This window comes from Dermacentor variabilis, chromosome 5 (genome assembly GCF_050947875.1).
Source record: "Dermacentor variabilis isolate Ectoservices chromosome 5, ASM5094787v1, whole genome shotgun sequence".
Classification (NCBI taxonomy): domain Eukaryota; kingdom Metazoa; phylum Arthropoda; class Arachnida; order Ixodida; family Ixodidae; genus Dermacentor; species Dermacentor variabilis.
In genome coordinates this window covers 84,519,813-84,546,515 of record NC_134572.1, presented here as the reverse complement: position 1 = coordinate 84,546,515, position 26,703 = coordinate 84,519,813, and the positions used below count along the sequence as shown (strand labels likewise).

Sequence of the window (26,703 nt, the reverse complement as noted above, 5' to 3'; positions counted from 1 at the left end):
ACAGTAGTCTGACTTCGCATTGTTATAGTGAGCTTCAATCGGATACTACATTAGCTGAACCAACTTCAGCCACCAGTAAGAAAGCAGCATTTAGTTGACAATGATAAACCTTGCCTTGTCCAAGATGAGTATAACTGGGTGCCGAGAAGTGTCTGGGCTCGCTTTGGACTTGATGAGGTTGCAGATGATGTTGTGGGCAGCATGTGAGCTGCGGATGCCAAACAGCTGGCACACTGCGACGGACAGCTGGTATTCGGTCAGGTCTGCGGCTGAGTCAATGACAGCCTGTGCAAAATTGGAATTTGTAAACAGTGACATAGCGACAGCATAAACTAGTAGCTTGTTACCTTAGTTTAGTGAAACCAAGTTCCGAATTTCGGCCAATATGGTATACATATTTTCAGTGCATTTGAAATAAAACCGCTTAATCCAAATGAGACTAATGGCAAATCCAAACTAATCAAATCAGCACTGAAATTATAGCTGCTTCTGCCAACATGAAATGGCTGAAGAAAGAAAAGGAGGGGAGCACAGATAATTTAAGCATGGCTTACATAGTGTCTTTAAATGTGTACTCAAAGGCAAAATCTGCCAGCCAAAAGCAAATTTTACAGATGACTATTGCTTACAGGCCCGAACAGTTTATGGTACATGTGGTATTAAGACTATTTCTTTTGTGCTATGACAGTGAGTATATACCACGATGCTACCTTCATTTGCAGAAGCTATGCATTGAAGATCTTTGGACAATGCCATCTTCAGAGGCTATGGAAGGCTTGTCAGGATTTTCTTTGGCTACCATAAACACTGAGGTCTTAAAGCGGCCCTGAACCACTTTTTGTCAAAGTGGAGAAAGGCATTTGAAGTGAAAATAGGCTATTTCAGAAATACTTTGCTGCAAAAAATGCTTCAATGTGTTCAGCAGAAGCAGAGTTATTGGCAATCAAACACGGCCTCTACTGTGCTCCCGTTTCTTCTTCAGTGAATTGCACTGCGAAGGCTATGGCGCAGTGGGGCGTGCATGCAATACTCTGCCGTCTAAATGTCACCGTGGTGCGCAGTTCAACTTTCATTTTGAATGTTAACGTAGATGGCAGGATTTCCACCTTTGGTGCCTACGACGCGCTAAACGTAAGCCAAATGCGGTTGCCCTTAGTGAGCCGCAGTGCGCTTAGACAGTGGACTTCTGGCGGCACCCTGCAGCGGCTACAGTATCTACGCTATGTAGCTGACCGCAGTTTGATGTCAGCTATCAGCCAATAGCAGCAGTCTAAGGGAATGACGAAATAAAGTGTTCGATGACGAAATAAAGCGTCCAGAAGAGAGAGGACAGGTCCTTCTGTTGAAAAGAGCATTTCAGGAAAAGATGACTTAGCGATCCGCTTGCAACAGCAAAACTTGGCTGAGATGTTCACAGCAGTGTATGCTACCTGCGAGCTATGTTATTTCCCCAAGCCTGAGGGGAGGTTCAGGACCCCTTTAACAATTATGTTTACAGGATGCATGTAATTTTGGCCACTGCCAATTGTAATCTTTTTGTAGGCATGAGTTACTAAAATCAGTTTGCTCAGTTCAAGTTCCCTGAGGGTAGCACAGTGTCACTGCTGTTTAATCAGTTTTCTCGTAAATTTCTATACTACCTCACAGGTGTTTGCAGATTCTTGTAGTTTTCCCAGCTACCGCCAGCACAAAAGACAAGAAGCAACCTGAACAACTGATTGATTGATTGTTTGGTTGATTGATTGATTGCATTTGATATCCCAAAGCAACCCTGTGGCTGCGGGATACATTGCAGTGGAAGGCTCCCAATAAATTTTGATCGCCTGGGGTTCTTTAACATATATATAAATCTAAGTACACAAGTGACTATGGCCAGGAAACAAACCTGCAATTTAAAAACAGGAGAACCAAAGACAGCAACAACGTCTGTAAGCTCACTTCAAGCAGCCGGCTGTTGGAGCACTCCAACTTGTGCTTGGTCGCCTTGGAAACCACCTGGACTACAGAGTCCCTCAGGTCCTTGTACGTGCCAGCATCAACAATTTTGCCATGAAAGATTCCTTTCCAGCAGCCCATCCAAACATTCTCCATGCTCTCCAGCACGTCCTGTTGAGCATGAAGCAAAAGGCTTTGTTATGCAACACGGCAGAAACACAAATGCGTTTACAATAAACAGAAGATAGCCGTTGAAAGGAAAGCTTCAGATGCCACCCAAAACAGTGACAGTTGTCTTGATGACGACCGATGACAATGGCATGGCACTATCTGGACAGCCATTTTGGGCCAAAATAGTGCAGCAACTGAAATGTTCCAGCAAACACTTTTGAACAGCTGTTACCACTGTTCTTTGGCCTGACTTTTTTCTACTGCAACATTTTATTTTATTTCATTTATTTATTTCATTTATTTATGTTCTGAAAGTGCCCAAGAACAGTGTTATGTCTTGGTATCGATGTACATGTGTTACACCAAGAACATAAAACCGAAAAACAAAACAGAAAATCTCACAGAACAATGGTACAAAATGCTACAAAAAGTTTAATCAAAGAAGTCAGATATGAGCAAATAGTAGAGCTGAATATATCAAGACTATGACACAAGGTATTTTGTGTTACAAAACGTGTTATATCATTAGAGGTGCACGAGGAACTCAAGTAGAAAATGCAAGAATTAAGCAAGTTTGGGCGAGGCACGCAGAATGTTACAGCTGACAGTAACTGCAGACAGGAGAAGTGGCTGTAAATTAGTTTATACAAGAATAAGTAATCACAATATTTTCACCTTATTTCTAGGGGTCTAATATTAAACATGCACAGTACATGCTCATAGGCATAAAATACATGACGTCCCAGAAGTCGATCGTACAGGATACGGATGAAACCTCACTTAAAACATTCAATTTTTGCAACATTGGTCAAATTAATACAGTTACATACAACAAAACTAAACTAACTTCTAGTGAACAAAAGAAGAATACAAGAGAACAAACACAGTTGTGATTCATAAACATTTTTGTCATTCTTGATAAAAGAACTTTCTGTAGGATGCACTAACGATGCTTGAAACATGTTCTTCAAAAGTTAGCTGGGAGTCAACCAACTAATAGCAGTGATATACCAGCCACACTATCGTTGATGCGTAAAAAGAAGGGATCGTAACAGCTGTCACTGCAATGCTGCAGTTACAATACAGACCGTTCTTACTCAGTTGACTGCCCTCAGTGACACTTTTCATTTTGGCAAATTGTAATGTGCAATATGATGCCCCAATGCAACGTTGGGCATGATTCCCTAACATTGAGGCAGTTCCACTGTAGATGCTCTTAATGTGCAGTATAACTATATGAGATGAGAATAATGCTGGTGACAACAATGCTTGCCAGCAACTTCCTTTTATCACATCCACCACTTTCATTGGTTAGCAAACTGATATCCCTGAAGCTGACCAGCTCAAAACATGACCCCTGCAGTTATAGCCACTTATCAGCAGCTCGGTGAAGTAACCATATACATTGGAAATTTGACCCATTTAAACAATGTACAGGCACAGCCACTGCTAGCAGAAACACGGGAGCTCGTGGCATCACTTCATGGAGCCTTGGCAGACGACTCACCATAGCAGACGACTCGCCAGGCTTTTCGCCAATTGCTTTCATTGCACCTGCGCTGCAAGAGCTCATGAGGCACCAGTGGTGGGGCTCTCTGCGGAACGATGCCATGACTCCGATGTTCCTACTAGCAGTGGCTGCACCTGTACCTAGATGCAGTACAGTATTGCATCTAGGTACAGATACTATACTGTACTTTCACTGGTGCATGAAAACAGAAATTGACAGATGACAGCATGTTTCAAAAGTGCGGACGCAGGCAAGCTGGTCTTCTGAGAAGCTATCATCAGCCTAAATTAAAGGGGTCCTTAAATTAAATGTTTCGACCCAGCCAGTAAACTCTGTTTGCCCCCAAAGGTTACGGAGCAAAACGTCATTACTGCACAGGATTTGGCTGGGTGTTGCTTCCACCAGCCGCTACGCGCATCTCATCGGCCAGTCAAGCAGCCCTGATTGTGAACACTGCCAGATGCTTGAAAAAACGGAACACATACTGTGCGATTGTCCAGCATATATGCTGGAGCGACGGACGTTGGAAAGTTTCCTAGCCAGCGTTGGCAAGCAACCACTGTCGGAGGAAGCTATCTTCGGCTCATGGCCTGACACTGCAACTTCAATGCACGCAACTAAAGTGTTGTTGAAGTTTCTGCAGGACACCAAGCTCAACGAGCGGCTCTAGCAAGGCAACTGTCCCATATACATAAGCACTCACCACTTCTCTTATCATCATCATCCATCCCAGTACTTTCACTCCCCTTCCCTCTTCCCCAGTGCAGAGTAGCAGACTAGAGCACACTAGCTAAGGTCGACCTCTCTGTCTTTCCTGTCTATAAATTCTATTCTATATAAAACTGAACCACACTTTGAGCTTGATGAAAAAATAGTCTGCGGATAGCATGAACTGCTGTGAACATCTCAGCCAAATTTTGCAGTCGTGCACGGAGCGTGGAGCTCACAAGTGGAGCACAAAGTCACCTTTTCCTCAAATGCAGTCTTTTCAACAGAAGACTACTCCTCGCTCTTTTCTGGATGCTTATATTGTAATATAGCAGGTTCCCATATGCGGCTGCTATTGACCAATAGCTGACATCAATCAAGAAGGGTGTTTGGATCAGTGTGCCTCTTCCTACTGTTACTGTGTATATTTCTTGACACAGTTTAATAAACAGTGCGATGTAACCGAAAATCTGCTTTTGAATTTTGGTAATAATCAGATACTTCCAGGAGAAGTTGACTCATCTGCTGACGCTCGGCCGCAACCACCCGCGTAGGAATTTCCCTTAGGCCAACTTGCGTATCAGCATTGTAGCTGTCGAGTCTTGCTAATTTCAACTAGTTTTGAACACTCAACTAGCCTTGAGTGACACGAAACTTGGAGGTCAGACCACACACACGCTTGCCAGCGCTCATTCACTCCAGGATGCTCCTGATTAGACGCCTTGGCAGCATTTACTGTGTTTCTTTGCAATTGATAGTGCTTCAAAATGCGCTAGTTAGATGTGGCTGCTATCCGTTGGCCAAGCTGGTGCTGGACCCCAAAGCTGGTCCACACCACATAGCACGGCCAGATTGGAGCATATGGGAGTGTGTGTGCACTCAAGCCTTGTCGTTCACAAAGCAAACACTGCGCATGCACACTACACTTGCATATAGCTGGAGTCTGCTACGTAGCATAGATACCGCGGCCGCTGCGGGGTGTCGCAACAAGTCCGCTGACTGAGCGCACTATGGCTCGCTGAGGACAACTGTGTCTTGCGCGTCGTAGGCACTGAAATCGAAAGTAGTGGCACCTATGTGAAAATCGAAAATAAAATCTGAACTGCAAGCTACAGTGACGTTCGCTGGCGGAGCATTGCGGGCATGCCCCACACTGCCGTAGCTTTCACAGTGCAAGTCATTGAAGAAGCAGCAGAAGCACCATGAACGGAATGTTTGATTGTCAATAACTCTGCTTCTGTTGAATGCATTGAAGTGCTTTTTGCAGCAAAGTTTTTCTTAAATGGTGTTTCTATTTTAACTGCAAATGCATTTCTCGAATTCGACAGAGAGTGGTTGAGGGCCCCTCTAAAACATGGCAAAAAAAAAGTTATGCATAATTATACATAAGAGCATGGCTTGCTTCACTCTGTAGCTGGTCTTTAAGCACGACATAGTTTCAAAAACACATTTTGAAACCTTGTTTTTGGAAGCACTATTACAAATGCGGGCAAGCCTAGAAATGCAATGCATCCATCCTTGTTGTGTCCGACTTGTTCACATTTGAATTTATGTTTACAGTACACTGCACGTTGCCAGCTTCTGGGAGGATCAAAAGTTTTGAAGCCACTGCATGGCTGGCTGCAGCTCTATGATGAAGTAGGGGAGCTCAATCAACGCGTATGAAGCCAAAGAAAATGACAACTAAACTCTTGTGTCGAACACAAGAATACAAGCGTTTTATTGTCCTTTTCTTTGGCTTCGTATGTGTTGATTGGACTCCCCTACTTCACCATAGAACCTTACCAACTCGTTCAAATGTCTACCCGGCTGCAACTGTTGCTAAAGCTCCCACAAATCTCGCTACTCTTTTTTAACTTTCGATAATCAGGAGCAAACTTTCATTAGCATCTGTCATACCTAGGAAATGGCTTCAAAGCTTTTTGTAAAGGCTTAGTATGTTCACAAGAATTCACAGCAGCTTAAATAAGCAATAATTGTCTGCAGATTAGGTATTGTAACAATTAGACATTTATGTTTGGTGCAATTATGGTCACATTTTTCGTATACGGTAGAAGAAATGACAAAGTTATATTGAACTAAGTACTAATGACTAGTTCCCCCTATGAGTGAGTGACTCTATACAAGTAGAATGTAATAATGCTACTGTGCAAGCAGCTTCATAATTAAGCTACAGCGAAGCTGCAGAAATATAGCTTTTCTGCTGTGCTGATTACATTTTGTTGAAGCTGATGCCAAAAAAACACTTGCAGGAGCATAATAGGTCTACCTTCATTCGCTTGTCCAAGGCACGTCGCACAGACCAAAACACAGGTGGCTCTGTCATTTTCATGGTGGCTCTGCTTTCATCCAAGATTTTCTTGAATTCTTTGAACAGGACAGTGTGGAACTGAAAATAGACAACTAGTTAATAACACTGACTACACAGAAAAGTCACTTGAAGACAGTGGCTTGCCATACCTGCAGTTATCAGATAGTGCAGTTCCAGTATTTTCTTTATTTTTTTTAGCGGTAGTTCTATGCGACAGTTGATTTCCGTTGATTCGACCTTGACAGGATCGCTTAAGTTCACAAAATTATCCCGCGGGCCGAATTAAACAAGACGCAGAAGAAACTCCAGAGCACACCGGTGATTCATTTGGCAATACTATTTGCCTGATTCTAACATGCCCCCAAATCAAATGTGCGTCCATTTTGTGTGCGTCCAAAGCAGAAAAATTACATAGAAACGGCATTAAAGCTTCTAAATCAAAGTAGAACTATAAAGCGCACTCGATTCTTTAGCAAGAAAAATGAGCATGAGTCCAAAGGCAACCGGTTTTCTTAAGTCCGCTTCGCCGCAATACCGCCATGTTGTGAGGTAAAGCATACAAACGCCGCGAACAGGTTATTGGTTTTGTATCTGGTTAGCTCTGCACAGGCAATTTTCAACCCACTTTTCTTTAAAAGAAAGAAGGCATGTGTTGGAGTTGGGCGAATACCCAAAAGACATCTTGAGTTACTGCTATTGCTTAAAAATCTTGCTAGGGCAGGCCGTAAATAGGCGTTTCCAGCAGGAGGTGTATTGAATGCATTCACTGTCCCCTAAGCTCCGCCAAGTCATGCTGCCACTAAAGGGGCTGCTATTAGGGTCACCATAGGGATCACGCACATGCATGTCGACTAGTCACATTCAAATTATCTGGCAATGGCCAATTTTAGGATTGAAATAACGAAAGTTTAGGCCCAAGAAATGTGTAAGCACTGGCCAGCGTGTTCGGTTAATTCAATCTTTGGTGTAACTTGATCCCGACCGAAGTTGAATTAATGGAAATCTACTGTAGCTGCATTTGGGCTGGCACTAGCGAAATGCAGTAGAGTGAAACCCCGATAATATGACTTTCTTGAGACCACACGAAGATGGCATATAATCCAACCAACAAAAATTATTAGGGGTGTGCCTCCAATATTGAATGTTCAATCTCGAATCGAATAGTGAACGTTTGAATAATTGAATTTGCAAACGGAATATCTAATATGTATTTGATTTCTCATATTGACTCATATTATCGATTTTCCTACTATCAGTACGTTCGGTGAATGACCCGGCCGTGGTTGGTGCCTTGACATGTGCCATGTTTATTGGTACAAGGTCCGACCTGGTCGACTGGACCAGTTGAAATGATTAATGCTATGCAAACAGAGGGAACAACAAATGCAGTGTGTGGAAAGTACGAAAGCATGGGTGAAGATCTGGCCAATTAGCCACAGGAAGGCACCCTCATTGCATAGAATATGCGAGTTTAGTGTGCATGCACACAGATTCGCACAGTTTGAAGCAGTCAACCCACATGTGAGCACATAGACCCAACTTGACATGCGTGCTCATGGTAGTTGCTAGCCCAGTCCAATCCAGTCTGCCTGTGTTTAGTGGAATGCTGGACACGCTAAAACTATTGTGGTAGTAGTACTCTAGCATGAAGTGATAGCCACAAATGCATAGATCCTGATCCTGATTGGATGTCGACAGCCCAATTCTATGCAGCCACTCTGATCGTCTGTTGCCTTGCAGAGGAACCATGATGCAGCTTCACATGTTGCCAATCGTTAGGTTTGCAGCCCACAATGCAACAAGGGCAATTCATGGCCCTCGCAAAAAGAAACCTCGAAATGAACACTGACTGCATTGTTGCTCGCATCAACAATGAGCACGTTATAACACAAGCAGATTACACTTGCTGTGTGCCGGAAGTGCTCGAGTGTAGGGATAAATTGATGTGTACTCTCTTTCTGTTAATTTTTTTTTTAGAAACAAGTTAACCAACATATCAACTATTATGAAGAACATTTGTTCACCATAAAGTTGTAAAAATGATTGAAGATGTAACCTGGGCAGCCTGTCGGATAGCTCGCCCAATTGACGTCAATTGTACTATGTAGATTGTAATAGGGCGGCTGAACACTCAGGGGAGCCGCACTGCTGCAATCGGTAGTGGTGCACATTTTAAGCCCTTATAATAAATTATACACTATACACAGAGCACTTAAATGCAGCACTTGATGTTTAGAAGGACCTGCCCCAACGACTCAGTATGTTTGTACAATATCGTCAAAGTTGTTTCAGGGTCTCTTAAAGGCAGCCACAGCCACGTTGCACTCAAAGCAACCAGCTGTATCGAAACAATGCTTGTACTTCCCATGATTCGCATGCTGGTTGAAGCATGACTACAGGAATTTGCATAGACATTAGTACGAGAGTTCTAGGTGAGCTTGTATGAAAGTCATGATGCTGATACAGGCAGCTAAACAGCTTTCCTCAGTCTACATTCATATGTGTTGTCCTGTAGCACATAACCCTTGTCTTCAAGCGTACTACATTTAGTACTACACTGCCTGATACGTGCATGATACAATGCATAAGGCGCGTCGACACATATGCCCTCTAGCGCCTCTGATTGACACTCGAACTCGCCGGTTTATGACCTTTAAGGTCTGGTGACAAATTTCTGAGGCCATGACCAGCTAAATTTGCTACTGCTGGAGAAGACAGTTCTCCACTTTGGCGGCCACTCTCTACGGTGGGCGATTTGAAAGGTGCATTCACAAACAACTGCATGTAATTCCATTATTTGACCACTGGCAGCTGCAGTAGTTTCAATTTCTCCGGGTGTTCCTTTGTGGCAGCTGGAGTAAACTTACAAGTGAAATTTTGTTCTGTTGCAATTGTGAACAAACACACTTTGTTATTTAGAGATTAAAAATATATGGTGTTCCATGGACATGAAGATTTAACTAATGCATACCCTCCTGCTTACACTGCGTTGCACTCACAACCAGCCATATTACCTGCTGATCTGAAGAGCCACTGAGCTTGACCATGATTGGAGCCTTTCCCTTTCGACACTGGCAGATGAACAAATCGGGTGTCAGGGTGACACCGCCAGGACCTTTTGCAGCAGACTCTGCTGCCGTCACTTGCACCACGGTCCAGTCTGAAAGAAGCGAAGGTAATGAATGAACTCTTAAGCTTAATGACACTAGTGCAAACGCAACAGCAGTCGACAGCACGCTTAGTTTAACTTTTTACTGAAGTGGCGATCCTAAGGTAGTGCACAGGGAATGCTCCCACAAAGATTCTCTTTGAAAGGTGTAGATATTTAAACAAGTACCTAACACATTTCAGAAGTCGTAGGAACTCGCCTAAATGCTTCTTAGATTGCATGTAGAAGGATGACGCTTAGCAATTGTGAAGGCTGGGAAACGTAAGATATTTTAATTCAATACTAAAGTTGTCTTGAAATGCCTATGACAGCAGAATTTGCAGACATGGAGTAGTAAAGGTAAATGTGATGGTGTTGCCCATTAAAAAAAAAAAAAATGTGCTGCATGCATTTTTCCTGCCTGCACTCGTGTGTGGCAGCTACAATGATGACAAATGGAGGTAGCCACTAATGCAACATCATGATGCACCTATGTCCTGGCACGGCCGCTGGGTAAATAAAAGAAAATGTGCCCCCGGCCTGCCGCATGCACCAACTTTTTTTTTATCCAGTGGCCATGGTCTTGGATACTGAAACTAGGTACTAGTCCATAGGAACAAGTTATGGTAAATTATTTAAGGTGCTCTGGCACTTTGCATCATCTTCTATAAGGTTTATAGAGTGCTTCGACTTTCATATAATGCAAGCAAGTGAAAATTAAAAAAAAACTCATGTCAGCACTCTTTAAAGCACTTAAATGGAACACTGATTAAGTGAATTATCAGATACAGTGCAGTAATAGTTTAGCTGGTCACACAATTTTGCATGAGGCTTTCAAATATGTAGGATATAACTTACACAGTTATACAAGTTTTAATAACTTAATCGTCAATGGAATGTGTCCTGGCCAAAGCGTGCATACCTGCCTGAACTTTCAAATTTGTGAAAATCTCGGACACAACACTGATGGTGGGATAGCATCGATTTTTAAAAGCCAGCCCTGAGCACATGGTTTTTTTATGGACACAAGCAGACTCCAATGAAGGTGATTTACCTTTAGAGATGTAGCACACAAGAGCAACAAACTCGTTTGAATTCCTGCACATCAAGTACTGACAAGCAACACGTTTTTGTATCTCCAACTTTTCTGGCAACCTTGGTGCTACCAATTTAGCCTTCTTCGGGAACTTTCTGCAGAAACATGCTCGAGGCAAGAACCCTTTTTGCATCTTTTCAACGTCAGAAGAGTATGGAAGTTTTGGGGCATGACTACCGAAACTTTTTGGGGAACGGAACTAGTTTGGAAAAGTTTATGCAACATTCGTAAAATTGCAAAATACAGTAGAACCTTGTTGATATGTTCCCATTACATTTTCCCAGCGTCAACGCTCGCAACTGAGAACACAAAAAATGACCCAATAGAGTTACGCTCATTTTTTACCGGTTCATACGTTCCAGGAAAACAATTTTTCGGCACCAACGCTCAGTACGTCGCCAAACTGCGATCGTATGATAAGTTTTCCGGCTGCTAGAACCCACGTAAACAAGATAATGTTCGAACGAGAACAATATATAGCTGTCCGCAGCGGCAGCTTCACTGCGATAATTGCCCGCCCATCTCACGTGAAAATGCCAGCACGCACTCCACTCAGTTTCTCATTTCGGAACCAACAAATCTTCTCCGGGGTACTTGCATGTGGCATTCACATTTATCACCACAAATCCTATTGCGATAAGCATCTTTGCCTATCTGTTTCACAGCGCATGGTGCGAAGTGCCATTGATAGTGTACGGCACTCTTTTTGTTAGGCGCGTGCGATTGAGAAGGGTACATAGCTGCCCATCTCGTGAAAACGATGGTGCGCAGTTTATTACCCCGGTACCAGCAAATCTCCAGTCGGGCCTCTGCACTCCACATTTACAGCTATCGCCACCAAACTATTTTGATAAGCATCTTCACCTATCAGTTTTACAGCGTGTGGTGCGTGATGCCATAGGGAGCATACTGCATGCTTTTAGGAAGCGATAGTCTAAACGCGCCACCATTCCCTGCTGCAGGCGGTACGATGAGGGTATCCCATTTAACTTCAGCGGCATCCGGTGTCGCCCACCAGCTCGATTTCAGTTCGGTTTCTCGTTGCCCTCTTAAAACACCATGCAATAGGAAAGCAACAAAACACGTCTCGGGGCGCTGGAGCACCACCAGCTCGACGCGCGTCGGCATCTCGTGCCACAACGATCGGTGCGACGCTTCGCGCGGATCGTAGATGTCAACAATAGTTGAGCCTGTCAAATATTTATTTACTTCGGATCGTATGTTTTCCCGGTTAGTACGTTTTTTTCTCGTGGTTTTTTTCCAAAATGTATCAACGAGGTTTTACTGTAAGCTTAAATTCGTAAACATTGCGGAAAATTCGAAGGGGTTGGCATGTATGTCCATGGAACAGCTTAAAGGAACACTAAAGAGAAGCACTCAATCAGTTTAGACGGATATATAATTCATTCAAGTTTGATCTCAGTAAGGCTGATTACTGGAAGAGGAAATGAAGGCTAGACTTCCATATTTAAGATTCCCTGCCAGAGCACCAGCTACGGTTCGTCAATGTGCTGTCACAGATTTCAAGGTATTTTTCCATATTCCGGGCCACAACATAAATGTTCTTGAAACTTACCAAGTTCAGTATTTGGGTCTTTGCATACAATGTAACCCATTTTTACTCATGAAAGTTAACTAGACCCAACAGGACACAGTCAAAATACACTGTGTCATTGAAACTTTGACGTGGTGTCACCACCCATTTTCGCATCCTTTTTGGCTTACTAAGCCTCTTCTCGTGGTAACTGTTGCTTTTTAGTATTGTAAAGGACTACTTTATTAATATGGCTCAACTTAATTTTCTCTTTAAAAATGAAAGGTCAATTGAAGAGACATTACACTTTATACCTGTTAGTGCTGCATTCTATTGTTAGTACTGCTTACATTTCTGCATATAGTACGGTAACAAAATTGTGCCAATTTTTGTGCTAGTTCTATAGAGGGAGTGCTGGCTGTAACTGATAAGTTATTGCTTTGAATGCTCATCTGATATGATAACATTTTACTGTACCAACATAGATGGCCGAGCATCTGGAAAGTATCGCCAAGCTTTCGCAAAAGTATCACAACAGTGTCACAAGTGCCTGGCTACTGCTCACCAGCTGGCAGAAGCTCATAGAGTTCAGTGAGCTGCGCAGTCTTGAGTGCAGATAGTAATCTGAAATTGAGAGCTTGTGCCTTGATGATGTCCTCTTTGCTGAACTCGAAGTCTTGCACTGCGTCACATACTGATGTGGCTCTCTGCTTCCTGGGGAAAATGCAAACAATGTTAATTTGACTTTTTGGACATGTAATACAGTAAATTTGAACTCCATTAATTTGAACTCGGTTAATTCGAGATCCCAGTTAATTCGAAGGCTTTCTGCGGCCCTGTATTTTCCAATGTAAATTTGACGGATAGTTCGAACCGGTGGCCTAGGCCAACCCGGTTAATTCGAAGACTTGGGGTGCTATGCCGCAATTCCTGATCCCCATTTCACGCAAACCCGAAGAAACGACGGCCATTTGGAGCCGCGAGGCAACGCCACATAGCACTCGCGATTATTTATAGATGAAGCGACCGACCAATAGTACTGCTAGCACAAAAATCAGTCCATGGTACGCCCCGCACACTGCCGAAATGACTGCCTGCAGAGGAGAAGACGTGCTTCACTGCAACGCAGCGGGCATACCGGTTTTTGTCACGTGCTCTTGCCCCCCACTAGGCATGCTCCCCGCAGTCGCAGCGTCAACGTGTGTACTGTGCCGCTGCCACTGGCTACCGTTCGCCCATTATCTCTCTGCACCTGCGGCGACACGTGTACGTGCAGCGCCGGTCTGCGCCATTTTTTTGTGTGCGGTGGATAGGGGTGTTGCAGCTAGCGTGGTGTTTTTGTTTTTTTTTCTGAACTTTGCAGAAGTGCCGGTGAGCGAAGAATCCAAAGCATAAGACTTTAACGCTGCAGCAGAAGCTCTGCTTGATCCAAGAAGCAGGTAAGAGCACATGTTCCAAGACCGAGTTGGCTAAAAGGCACAGCGTGTCCCCCTCGATGTTGTCCACAATATTGAAGAACAAGTTGAAGGTACTGGAGGCCTACAGCAAGACATATTCCTCAAAGTGGTCGCTAGTACGGGCTCCCATGTACCAGGATGTGGAATCAGCTTTACTTCGTTTTCACTAGCTGCAGAAAGCAAACACTGCCCACCTTCCCATTAATGGAACGATACTGCGGGAGAAGGCCAACAACTTGGCTCTACAACTTGGGCACGGAGAGTTCAAGTGTAGCAATGGATGGTTCAGCCGTTTTAAAGAGCACAATAATTTGACCTTCGTAGCCGTCTGTGGTGAGAGCAGCAGTGCAAACGAGAGCGTTGTCGACGACTGGAAGAAACACACGTTGGCTCCGTTACTTAGCGAGTACGGCGCAGACAATGTGTACAACCTGTACGAGGCAGCTCTTTTTTACAAGATGCTGCCCATGAAAACGTTTGCAGCGAAGGATACCGCGGTCAAGGGTGTTCTTGATAAGAAAAGGGAAAGGAAAGAATTACTGTTCTGTTCGGCACGAACATATGCGGCAAGCTGCCGCTACTCGTAGTTGGAAAGAGTGGAAAGCTTCGCTGCTTTAAAAATGCACGGCTGTCGCCAAGGGATGAGCTTATCGACCGGCACAACAAGAAAGCCTGGGTCACCGGCGCAATATTTGAAGATTACGTTAGGCAGGTTGACCACAAGTTTGCAGCTACAAGCAGGAATGTACTCGTTGATAATTGCCCGGCGCATCGTGACATCCCACACCTGAAAGCTATCAGGATGGTATTTCTTGCTCTGAACACCACATCGATCTTGCAGCCAATGGACCAAGGCGTCATTCACGACATGAAGATTTACCGCCGCCACCTGCTCAAGCGCATGCTGTTACGATCGGCCTGCAGGGGTATGCTCTGCAAATCTATCTCAGCCCGCTGCAGGTGCTTCAATCGACCCGCGGTGGTGGTGCCCTTCCGAGAACTGGCGAAGACGACAGCGCTAACCGACCATGAACTTCCTTTGGAAAGTGGAGACCATGGCAGCGTTAATCCACCATGCGCCTTCTTCGCAGAGTAGGCGACGGCAGCAGGGCTGGCCACGTTTGGTGGACCATGGATTGTTGGTTGATTTGCCGTGGCCTTCATGATGTCTTTGCATCAAGATGAGCATCTCTAACAAAAGGGTGCTTTGTGGTACGTTTTTCCTCAGGCCCCAGGATTCGTCACAGTCTGCCGACACTCGTGGCGACTACCGGAGAAAGTCAGCTCTGGAATTTGGAAATCAGCTCTGGGGTCAGGCGTGACCACCTGGCTATGAGGACCCGCTCAACTCGGGTTCTGGGAATCCAAAGTGTGTATGTGAGTGTGTGAGCCCTCCCCCTCAAAGGTGGGTCGACTATGCCCCAACGACTGTGGACGGTCCGATTGGACTAAGGTTGGACAGCAGTTTTCCCTCCCCTAGGGATCTAGGGAGGACAGAGGCTTTTTAAGCAGCAGTTTGTCGGCTGCTAGAGTGTGCTCGTGCTTGAGAAGCAGGGTGCTTGGAGCTGTGTGCTGTATGCTTTGTCTTGCGTGCTCCATTTGGGAGTCATGCTAGACTGTCGAATGTATCTCTTGTTTTAATGTAAATATATAAATAAATCCTGTACGCCTAGTTCCTGACGAAGAGCCTGGTCCTCCCTACAACCCCGACCACAAATTCTACAATGCTCCTTTGCTACAACAACGGCAAGGAGTACTCCATCGACCTCCTCGGGGCCATATGTCTTATTGTGTATGCATGGAAGCAAGCGGAACCCACTTTGATCATGTGGCGTTTTGAACACACTGGCTTCTGACACTGAATGCTGACTATTCATGCGCACTTGATGAAGACGGAGCTGAGTATTACGTCTGCATCAATGCACTCTGCGCAAAGGATAGTGAATCCAGTGCAGTCTGCTTCGCCGAGTATCTGAACTGTGAAAATGATCAACAAACGTGCTACTCAGACTTGGAGAGTGAACCTACCGCTGATGCGACCATGTGCGATGACAGCGACAATGACGATGCTGACAAGCCCTCCCGAGCACCCGCTCTCGGAGAAGTTATTGGATCGCTGAATGTTACTTGCAGTTTAGTTGAGTGCCACGGTGGAAATTATCAAATGCTGCATGTAGTTGGCCAACTAGAAAACATGACCCTTGGAGCCTCGAACTACAGGATGCAGCAAACCAGCACTCCAAAGATCACCGAATAGTGCATTCCTGCAGCGAAATCTTTGGCTGGGTTCCATTTTCTTGTGTGTTCGGTTAATTCAAAAACCCGCTTAATTCGAAGGTTTTTTGCGGTCCCGATGACTTTGAATTAACAAGGTTTTACTGTACCTCGTTTTTATGCGCATGAAGCGACGCAACCATAGTGTTTCTTACAATGTTACATAGAGGGAAAACTGGCGCCTTGCCACTGTTGTATGCATGGGAATGCCAGTATGCGGTGGCTTCAGATTAGAATTGTTCTCCGAGAACCAAGTCACCTTGCCTGGCTTTCACCATTATATCTGTCACAATTGTACCATCTGCTAAAACCGCACACGAACTACTTTTACTTTAATGTCACGCAAGAAAGATTTTTGTACAATCATGAGTACTTCTGTTCAAACAAAATTATACAAAGCAAAAACTTCTGCCTCGACACAGCATTCCCAAGCAGTGCTGCTTCCCTGCCTTCTCCCATACTGGAGCCGAGAGACATCGAGCCCCGCTTCCTTTTCTTCCTTCTCTTCCTTTATTGCGGCATTGCGCCTTCCGCATTGGATGACTAGCCGTGATGAGCGACGAAACACCCACAAAGAAGAGGCAATTCTGTGTATGTGAATGACCCTGTGGCTGGGATTGGGGCTTCCCTCAAGAGGAAGGCATGCTGCGTTTGGTTTGAAATTTCAGCTGTTTTCCCGGCACCCAGCACTAATACTTTGAGGACACGATCATCAGAATGGCATGTATACACTACGCTTGTTTGTTTAAGATGGCCAAACCTGGTGACGGCAGCTCGCTGAGGACAACCGCGTCTGGCTTACGTTTGGAACGCTGTAGGTGCCAATATCAGAAGTAGTGGCGTCTACATGAATATCCAAAATCAAATTTGGTATGCGTGCCTCGGCGACGTTTAGTAAGCGGAATGTCGTGGGCATGCTTTGCTCCGTGCTGTGGCCTTTGCAGTGCAAGGCATTGAAGGGCGGAAGAACTGTGAAGGGGGTGTTTGATTGCCAAGAAGTCCGGTTCTGCTTAGAAGCGGACTTAGATGTCTTTCTGCTTAGAAGTATTTCTACTTAGAAATACTTCTGCTTATAAATATTTCAGAAATAGCCTAATTTAGCTTCATACAAATTTCTCCAGTTCAATAAAAAGCGGTTCAGGGCCCCTTTAAGGGCAACTAGCTGGACACCGAGAGCTACTAGGTCTGCCTTATTAAAACCGATATTTCTCTTTGATCTCCAATTTTATTGCAGTAATGTTATACATTTGAGCAAATACAAAATAAGTAGCATAATAGGGTGTGCCAAAGCTATTGACATACAACGGGATGCCCTAATAAAAGATACTGTTGAAGTGACATGCAGCAGTCACTTGTTTAGAGAAATTATAGAAACTTAACAGAATATAATATACAATGAGGCATAGATTATAAAGAAATTATTAGAAGAACAAAACATTACTGAAAAAAAAAACATGCATGACTTTGTACAAGAACAATATGATGTACATTTATTGTGATACACATTTTGTGAGTGAATAAGAAAATTAATGCAATAAGAAACACAATTTCATTTCACAAGGAATGATATTACTGCAATTGCTCGTGCCAACAACTGGAATTTTTAAAAGAGCTCTTACTTAAGTTTCTTGTAGAGGAAAGTGAGTCCAACGTGCTGCAGAGTGACTGAGGACGCCTGGCTAACATACCACAAAGATGCGGTCTTGTGGTCCTTGGTGTGCCTTTCCTGTAGAAACATGTTCGTTGCAGGCAAGTTTCAGAAATGAAATAGGAAAGCAGTGAACAATCCTTTAACCCTTTCAGGGCCGCTGACTTAGCAGTACATTCTCCGCACTCTGCACTCGAATGTGTGCAGTTGCACTGAGCTGGCGAGCTCCGAGGTGGTTCCACCACCGGTTGTGTATATATAGAAGCATATTTTCTCCTCTATGGGCTTGCTCAGTCAGAGTTCTTGTTAGCGGCTGCGGAACGTGCCCTACATGGGTGTGGCGGCACCACGGCATACGCATATGGGAGGGGTGGCTCCTGGGCTTTGAACACCCACGGCAGTGATTCCCCATTCAAATATTCACACCATTGTGCCAGGCTACCAACTCCTGCCTGTTTTGCCATTTGTAGCAGGTTCGCTTTTTTGTTTTGTTCGTCTATCACTATCTTCCCCATGGCGCACCTCCTTTCCAGCGACAAGGATGCTCCTTTCACTTGCGTGCTTTCTCCAGGACAGCTCCACCCTCTGTCGTATCTATCTTCTTTTGCTGTTTCATCTGTTGCTCTTTCCTTTGTCTGGCCAAGTTCGAATAAACAAAAGTGCTCCTTCCTTAAAGCATAGCTGCATGATTGCTTTGAGATGGGTATTTGTGCAGGACCTTCAACTATTGATTGGAGCAGTGGCTCTTCCGACTCCGAATATGAGCTTAGCTTGAGATCAGAGGACGAGAGCTTGTTGTTCGAGAAAGAGGCAACTTCAACTGCGTGAGATTCTGACCCTGACACCGTGAAAAAGTACTGAGAACGATGTTCAAGTCTGCTGAACTTTTTATTCATTTTGTCAGATAGGAATGCGAGGAGCATAGCAATAGAGCATTTGCCATTATCTGTCGTTATTTTTTCCCCTCTGTATAACCAAAAATAAACGGTTGTGTTGGTTTTATAATATCCAAGACAAAACATATGCTTGGGTGTGTCACCTCCAAAAAAGCTTGACACTGAAAGAATTATGCATATACCACTGAAAGAGTTTGCATATATTTAGATGGCTCTAATGGACAATTTTCTGCCACTTCTGCATGCATTTATAATTTGTAGACCTTGCAGCAACCTGTCGATGTTGCATCATCTGTGGACAGTGATCACACAAGTGCACCTTTGCCATTCTCTCTGTCTTGATTTTTTCACCATATGTATCTTACCCAAACCTGCTTAATTCCTGATCAGTTTAGCGAGAAATTCACAGACATCTACACTGCTCACTTTTCGCATTTACCATTATGCCTGCATTCTCCTTCAATCACGTTTCCTACTGTGTCAAGCACTGTGTTCTGTGTCAGTTCTGTGTCAAGCACTTTTATTAGTATCAAAACTCAGCTCAGTTAGTTGACAAAATGAATGCACAAGTCAGTGTGTCTAATTGGCTTGTTGGTAGGTGACCTAATTTGTTGTAGCACTGGCACAATGACATGGACATAGAAGGTACATGCGACCAGCACACAGTTAATCATAATTCATCATGGTAAAACAAAATTATTCCTATAGTGCGCCACCGAGAGCATGAATGTTGTGCAAAGAAAAACTGTTGAGCTCTTGCCTGAAGGTCTAGAAGGTGCACCATTGTCGTGCTCATCTCGGCATATAGCGGGCATGGTGGAAAATGGATGATCAGCTCGAAGGCTTTGTCAAGCAATGCTATCATCTCGTCAAGTGCTGAAAAACAAACAGGAAAGAAAAATTAAGTTATCTTTAACATGCACACAATGCATGTACATGGGCATTTGTGCATTTCGCCTCTATCAAAGTGCAGCCGCTGCAACCTGAATTTGATCCCGTGACCTCATGCTTAGCAGCATAATGCCAAAGCCCCTAACCAACCACAGAGGGTCAAAGCAGGAAAGAAATCATCACTGCAAGCTCAAGAGACATACAAGCAGAGATTCAAAATATGGCAATACTAGATTTAAACCCGACATGAAGCTGCACAGCAAAAGTTTGTTTGTTACAGTAAATATTTATTGTACAAATACGACTAAAAATTTGCACTTGTTATGACAAAGGACCTGTCCTTTGCTTAAGAAGAGCTCTGCAGTTCATTGAGGGTGCAGACACCCAGAACATGCATTTTTGTTATCAGATGTGTGGAATTCATCAGACAGTGCATTTATAGGGTGCTCTGCCAAATGCTCCAAATTTTTGCTGCTAACTTGACGTCATATCTTGAGGTGGCATGCAGGCAAAGGTACAGTTCACTACAAAGAATACTGCACCTGAGCCTCCCCCCCCCCCCCCATATTCAGTTTCATTATACAAAAACAAAACTTACTAAAATTAGGCATGACTAAGCGAATCCTAGTTATAACTTCTAATTTCATGTGTCAGTGTTTGTTACATAGAGGTTCAATTGATCGTATACATATGTATCAAACACTGTCCACTTCAGTCCTTTTAACTGGTACCAGAAGCAGAAAATAAAGAATTACAAAAAAACAATAGCTGCATTTATAAAGCTGCTCTGTATAGAGAGACCAGATTTCTTAGCTTTTTATTGCATGTCAAATTATTGTGCCACTGATCTACTTTTTTGATTTCGGCAGCAATATGCGTGTAGCAGAAGATATACTCATTTACTTTGAAAAAATAATAAAGCAGTCTAGTCGACCTATGCTAATTTAACCTTGACCAGGCTAACAATTGATCCAATTATTTAATGTAACTAACTAGAAGAGGAGGCAGAAGAAATTTCCGAACACAGGGTTACTTCATTTGGCAGTATTAATCCCGTTAAATAAACCTCCGAATCAAATGTGCATTCTGTTTTGTGCTATGAACTCAAAAATTATGTGCACCCAAATCTAATACACACCCGCTTTTACAACAAAAGATGTAGTGCTTCCAATTTTGTCAATCACACAAGATTTAATATGGAGTGTTTGAATGCAATTCATAGAATGGAGAATTAGTGATGCTTAAAGGGGGCCCCGAAACACTTTTCTATCTAACCATAGGAAGGCCTATCTATTAAAGGATTAAAGGACTTATGCTATCACACTGGTGAGTGGCTTTCTCTCTCCTCCACTAGCATGCTAGAGGCTACACAGGGGAAGTGGCAAAGGGGCAAGGCTCCGCCCAAAAGTTGAGCGTCTCACGAGTGAGAAGGCTCATCCCGGCACCCCGTGGTGGCCGTGGCATCTCCACTACATAGGCACACTGTGGCTATCTCGGATGGTACATGTGACTGCTATGTGTAGACTGGCAACGCGAAGATGAAATGCTTTTTCTGTATTTTTGAGATCGCAGACATAATTCATAAGGTGCATGGTTTGCAGACATGATGCTGCAGCATGACAGCAATCGCGGTGCGATGATTCTTGAGCTTGTATCAGCCGGCACACGGGATTCATGAACCATCCAGTGGTGTGTTTCCTTGGAGTGTAACTAGCACAACTTGAGCTGTCGCACCCATTGCTCATAAGTTCGCTGTTAATGCTAGTGGCCATCATTGAAGTGTGCAGCGGGCACTTAACATCATTCACATGTCTGAAATCTAACATGCTGTGCCAATTCACACTGCCGTGAAACGTTACAAGCACTGAAGCAACCCCAAATTTTATCCTCTTCCTTGTTGATCAATCTCGGGCTTAAGTGACGCTTAAAGCAAGCCCTTGCCTTTTGCCGGCAATCTTATTCCTCAAACCTTCTATACTTGCAATTATGAATGATGCAATGGGGTGCAATCTTGCTAGTACCAATAGTGTCAATTTCTGTAGTTTCCATATATGTAGGCTGCCATTACTAAGGGTTATGGCATAGGACTGGCACACATTTGTATTCACAGTCTGCTGCTGCTGATGCTGGCATGGCAGAGATATACATTACCGAGACATATACATTAAAACAGTAGACCTCTGGCTGGGGATTTTTCAAAATGTTTCTTAACCTGAAAAAAAATTTTAATATGAAATTCACAGCAATAACATTTGACTGTGCTGTTTCTAAGATCAACTAAGTGTTCATTACACCAAGCCTCATCAATATGCCAACCTGTACAGCACAGCAATGCTTGAGGCGCTCCTTTCAGCAAATGTGGTTTGTTGTACAGGACTGTCAGAGAAGCTCCAAGATTGGTGCCATTTACTCAATCAGTCCACACAAAGTGGGGGAGAGTCAAAGAAAGCTTTACTTCAAAAGAAAACCCCACTGCCATCAACCGTTCAAAACTGTATGCATACCTTGAGGCTTGCAAGATGCCAGCTGCTCTTCGGTGAACGCTATCTCGTGTTCCATGTAGGGGACATCCTCTATCAATCTCGGCTCTCTCTCTTGCAGTGAAAACCGTGCAATGGAGGCAACTGCCTCCTCCTCTTCATCTATTGCGTTAAGCAAGGCAGTGGATGCACCTTGTGTGCTGTTTGTCGGTGCCTGTTCGCTAGCACTTTCACCGCTGGGTCTCGTTCCTGCATCTCTGCCAGTGTTCGTTGACACCAGGTCAGTCTTCGCAGCTTTACGCTGGGCCCGAACCTTGCATGTGCCACGGAAATAGACGAGCCAAAGAAGATGCAACAATGCACAGCTCATAAACATACAGTTCACAATGTTAGATATCAACTCAAATGTATGCAGAGTGCCTGACAGGTATAATAATGCTAGGTAGGATCAGAGAATTTCATTATACACCTACAGGATTGAGCAAGTTCTAATTTTTACACATGCTCTGCAATCAAAACTGCAATATGTTCACGGCCTGTTTATGCTCATCTGAAAATTCTGAAAAACATTTGTTGTGGATAAAAGGCTCTTGAAAAGGCACCTAATAAGCATTAAGCACGAGATACTGAGAAAAAATATATAAACCTTGATATAACGAAGTTTATAAAATACGCAGTCTACTTCATTACATCGAAATTCGACCTTTTGTGCAAATAAGCACAGCTGCCGCTGTATTTTTTTTTACGTTAAAGGGTCCATAAAATTTCCCAATTATCGGGCAATCGGAAAAAACAGATTTGAATGTGAAAATTTCATTTTGCTGAATTTGAGAGTTGGTGACCAAAACTACATTTTCATGCTGTGCTCAATGATATCTTCACAGCGGTGGTACGAAACGAAGCCTGCAAAGCTTTCATGCCCACTCCGCAGCCGTAGCTGAAACTGACCTGCAGTTAGACGACGCTATCGTGATGAGTGCAGGCAGAGGATAGCGACCACTTCCTCTGCCTCTTGCTTCAATGAGTCTTTGAAACTCGAGCTTGTGCAATTTCCAGCACTAAATGGGCACGAAGACAGCACGCAAGGAGCCACAGCCATCTCGACTCGCCCAGTCTTTTTACAACTGCAAATTACCTCCAAAATAGGCCGTGTGGGCCGTGTATGCACTGAACCGCGCTAACAGCCATGCACAGCCACAGCTGAGCTAAGGAGGAGTCGCAGGCTCACCTGCACTCTTCCCCTACTAATCTGCTTGCCCAACCTCCTCCCACTCCCTCTCGCTTGTGCGGGAGGACTGCACACATCCCCACCGTTCTGAGCTCCCGCTCACCACTTTCCCTCGCACACAGAGCATATTGCCAACACCACTTACACTTTACAGTGCGCCAGGCGCTATAGCATCTTATTGCACTTGGACATTAAGTCGAACATGATGGCTAGAGACTCTTGCGGCTACGCTGCTAAGCTTCGGTGGCCACGTTCTGCCGCACAGTGCATGGTTTGAGAGGTGCATCTGGAAGCAGCTGCGTGTATTTTAACTGTTTGACGATTTGCGTAAATAACAGTGAATTTTTTTATATTGATATCGTATGTACACACATTTTGTTAAAGGGGCCCTGAGCCACTTTTTATCGAAGTGGAGAAACACATTCGTAGTTAAAATAGGCTATTTCAGAAATACTTTGCCACAGAAAGCATTTCAATGCATTCAGCATAAGCAGAGTTATTGGAAATCAAATGCCACCTTTGCGGTGCCTCCGCTCCTTCAATGCCTTGCACTGTGAAGGTCAGGGAGGAGTGGGGCGTGCCCCCAACGCTCCACCTACTGAACATCACCATAGCGCGCAGTTCAAATTTGATTTTGGATGTTGACGTAGATGCCACTACAACTTCGGCACCTATGTCGCGTCAAATGTAAGCCTGTTGTACTTGTCCTCAGCAAGCCACAGTGCGCTCAGCCAGCTAAAAAGCCAGCCAACTCATCATGGCACCCCATGGCGGCCGCGATATCTACGTCACATAGTAGACCACAGCTACATGCAACTGTAGTGTGTATGCTCAGCGTTTGCTTTGTGCTTGCACTCATATGCTCCGGTCTGGCCATGCTACGTGGTGCAGACTTGTCTTTGTTCTGTGCCAGCTTCACCAACGGACTGTAGCCACATCCAACTTGTGCGTGTTTTAGTGCTGTCAATAGATCAATATGAAGTGATGTCTGTCAAGGCGTCTGAACAGGAGCAGTCAGGAGCGAGCATGCGCTGGTAAGCATGCATGTTTTTCTGACCTTAAGTTTTGCATGGTTTGAAGCTATTTGAATGTTGAAAGCTGGTTGAAATTAGAGAGAACCAATGGCTACAACACCAATAAACGGGGTGGCCAAAGTTTAATTGCTATGCAGGCGGCCGTGCATGAGCAGACGATAGTTGGCATCTCCCAGAGGTACGTAACTATTGAAATTTGAAAGCACATTTTCGCTTACTTCAGCCTGTTCATTAAACTGTGTCAATAAATACACACAGTAATACTAGGAGGAAGCACACTGATATCGAAACACCAGCAGCACCAATAGCAGCCATGTATGGGAATCTGCTATATTATGAAATAAAGCGTCCAGAAAAGAGTGAGAGGTAGGCTTCTATTGGAAAGAGTGAGAAAAAGGTGACTTTGTGCTCCGCTTGAGAGATCCACGTGCCGTGCACAACAGCAAATTTTGGCTGAGATGTTCACAGCAGTGTATGCTATCCTTGGACTGTTTTTCACGAAGCCTAAGGGGAGGTTAGCGGTAAGAGGGAAAATAGAGGAATTCCAGATCAAGCTACAGAACAGGTATTCTGCTTTAACTCAGGAAGAGGACCTTAGTGTTGAAGCAATGAACGACAATCTTGTGGGCATCATTAAGGAGTGTGCAATGGAAGTCGGTGGTAACTCCGTTAGGCAGGATACCAGCAAACTATCCCAGGAGACGAAAGATCTGATCAAGAAACGCCAATGTATGAAAGCATCTAACCCTACAGCTAGAATAGAACTGGCAGGACTTTCGAAGTTAATCAACAAGCGTAAGACAGCTGACATAAGGAAGTATAATATGGATAGAATTGAACATGCTCTCAGGAACGGAGGAAGCCTAAAAACAGTGAAGAAGAAACTAAGAATTGGCAAGAATCAGATGTATGCGTTAAGAGACAAAGCCGGCAATATCATTACTAATATGGTTGAGATAGTTCAAGTGGCTGAGGAGTTCTATAGAGATTTATACAGTACCAGTGGCACCCACGACGATAATGGAAGAGAAAATAGTCTAGAGGAATTCGAAATCCCGAAGGTAACGCCGGAAGAAGTAAAGAAAGCCTTAGGAGATATGCAAAGGGGGAAGGCAGCTGGGGAGGATCAGGTAACAGCAGATTTGTTGAAGGATGGTGGACAGATTGTTCTAGAGAAACTGGCCACCCTGTATACGCAATGCCTCATGACCTCGAGCGTACCGGAATCTTGGAAGAACGCTAACATAATCCTAATCCATAAGAAAGGGGACGCCAAAGACTTGAAAAATTATAGACCGATCAGCTTACTGTCTGTTGCCTACAAAGTATTTACTAAGGTAATTGCAAATAGAATCAGGAACACCTTAGACTTCTGTCAACCAAAGGACCAGGCAGGATTCCGTAAAGGCTACTCAACAATAGACCATATTCACACTATCAATCAAGTGATAGAGAAATGTGCAGAATATAAGCAACCGTTATATATAGCTTTCATTGATTACGAGAAAGCGTTTGATTCAGTCGAAACCTCAGCAGTCATGGAGGCATTACGGAATCAGGGTGTAGATGAGCCATATGTAAAAATACTGGAAAATATCTATAGCGGCTCCACAGCCACCGTAGTCCTCCATAAAGCAAGCAACAAAATCCCAATAAAGAAAGGCGTCAGGCAGGGAGATACGATATCTCCAATGCTATTCACAGCGCGTTTACAGGAGGTATTCAGAGACCTGGATTGGGAAGAATTGGGGATAAAAGTTAATGGAGAATACCTTAGTAACTTGCGATTCGCTGATGATATTGCCTTGCTTAGTAACTCAGGGGACCAATTGCAATGCATGCTCACTGACCTGGAGAGGCAAAGCAGAAGAGTGGGTCTAAAAATTAATATGCAGAAAACTAAAGTAATGCTTAACAGTCTCTGGAGAGAACAGCAATTTACAATAGGCAGCGAGGCACTGGAAGTCGTAAGGGAATACATCTACTTAGGGCAGGTAGTGACGGCGGATCCGGATCATGAGACGGAAATAATCAGAAGAATAAGAATGGGCTGGAGTGCGTTTGGCAGGCATTCCCAAATCATGAACAGCAGGTTGCCGTTATCCCTCAAGAGAAAAGTATATAATAGCTGTGTCTTACCAGTACTCACCTACGGGGCAGAAACCTGGAGGCTTACGAAAAGGGTTCTACTCAAATTGAGGACGACACAACGAGCTATGGAAAGAAGAATGATAGGTGTAACGTTAAGGGATAAGAAAAGAGCAGATTGGGTAAGGGAAGAAACGCGAGTTAATGACATCTTAGTTGAAATCAAGAAAAAGAAATGGGCATGGGCAGGACATGTAATGAGGAGGGAAGATAACCGATGGTCATTAAGGGTTA

The 26,703-nt window shown here is 44.1% G+C and overlaps 1 protein-coding gene across 1 annotated transcript in view; it reads right to left on the bottom strand.

The window, feature by feature from the left end:
* The window catches only part of Sse (extra spindle pole bodies like 1, separase), a 100,958-nt gene that overhangs the window by 11,327 nt on the left and 62,928 nt on the right, over positions 1 to 26,703 (bottom strand). The window contains exons 17-24 of the mRNA XM_075693045.1: positions 22,084 to 22,372; positions 19,449 to 19,564; positions 17,764 to 17,870; positions 12,979 to 13,127; positions 9,650 to 9,795; positions 6,594 to 6,713; positions 1,939 to 2,106; positions 115 to 285 (exon numbers count right to left, since the gene is read on the bottom strand). Coding sequence (XP_075549160.1) covers positions 115 to 285; positions 1,939 to 2,106; positions 6,594 to 6,713; positions 9,650 to 9,795; positions 12,979 to 13,127; positions 17,764 to 17,870; positions 19,449 to 19,564; positions 22,084 to 22,372 — 1,266 coding nt within the window. The remainder of the gene's footprint in view (positions 1 to 114; positions 286 to 1,938; positions 2,107 to 6,593; positions 6,714 to 9,649; positions 9,796 to 12,978; positions 13,128 to 17,763; positions 17,871 to 19,448; positions 19,565 to 22,083; positions 22,373 to 26,703) is intronic.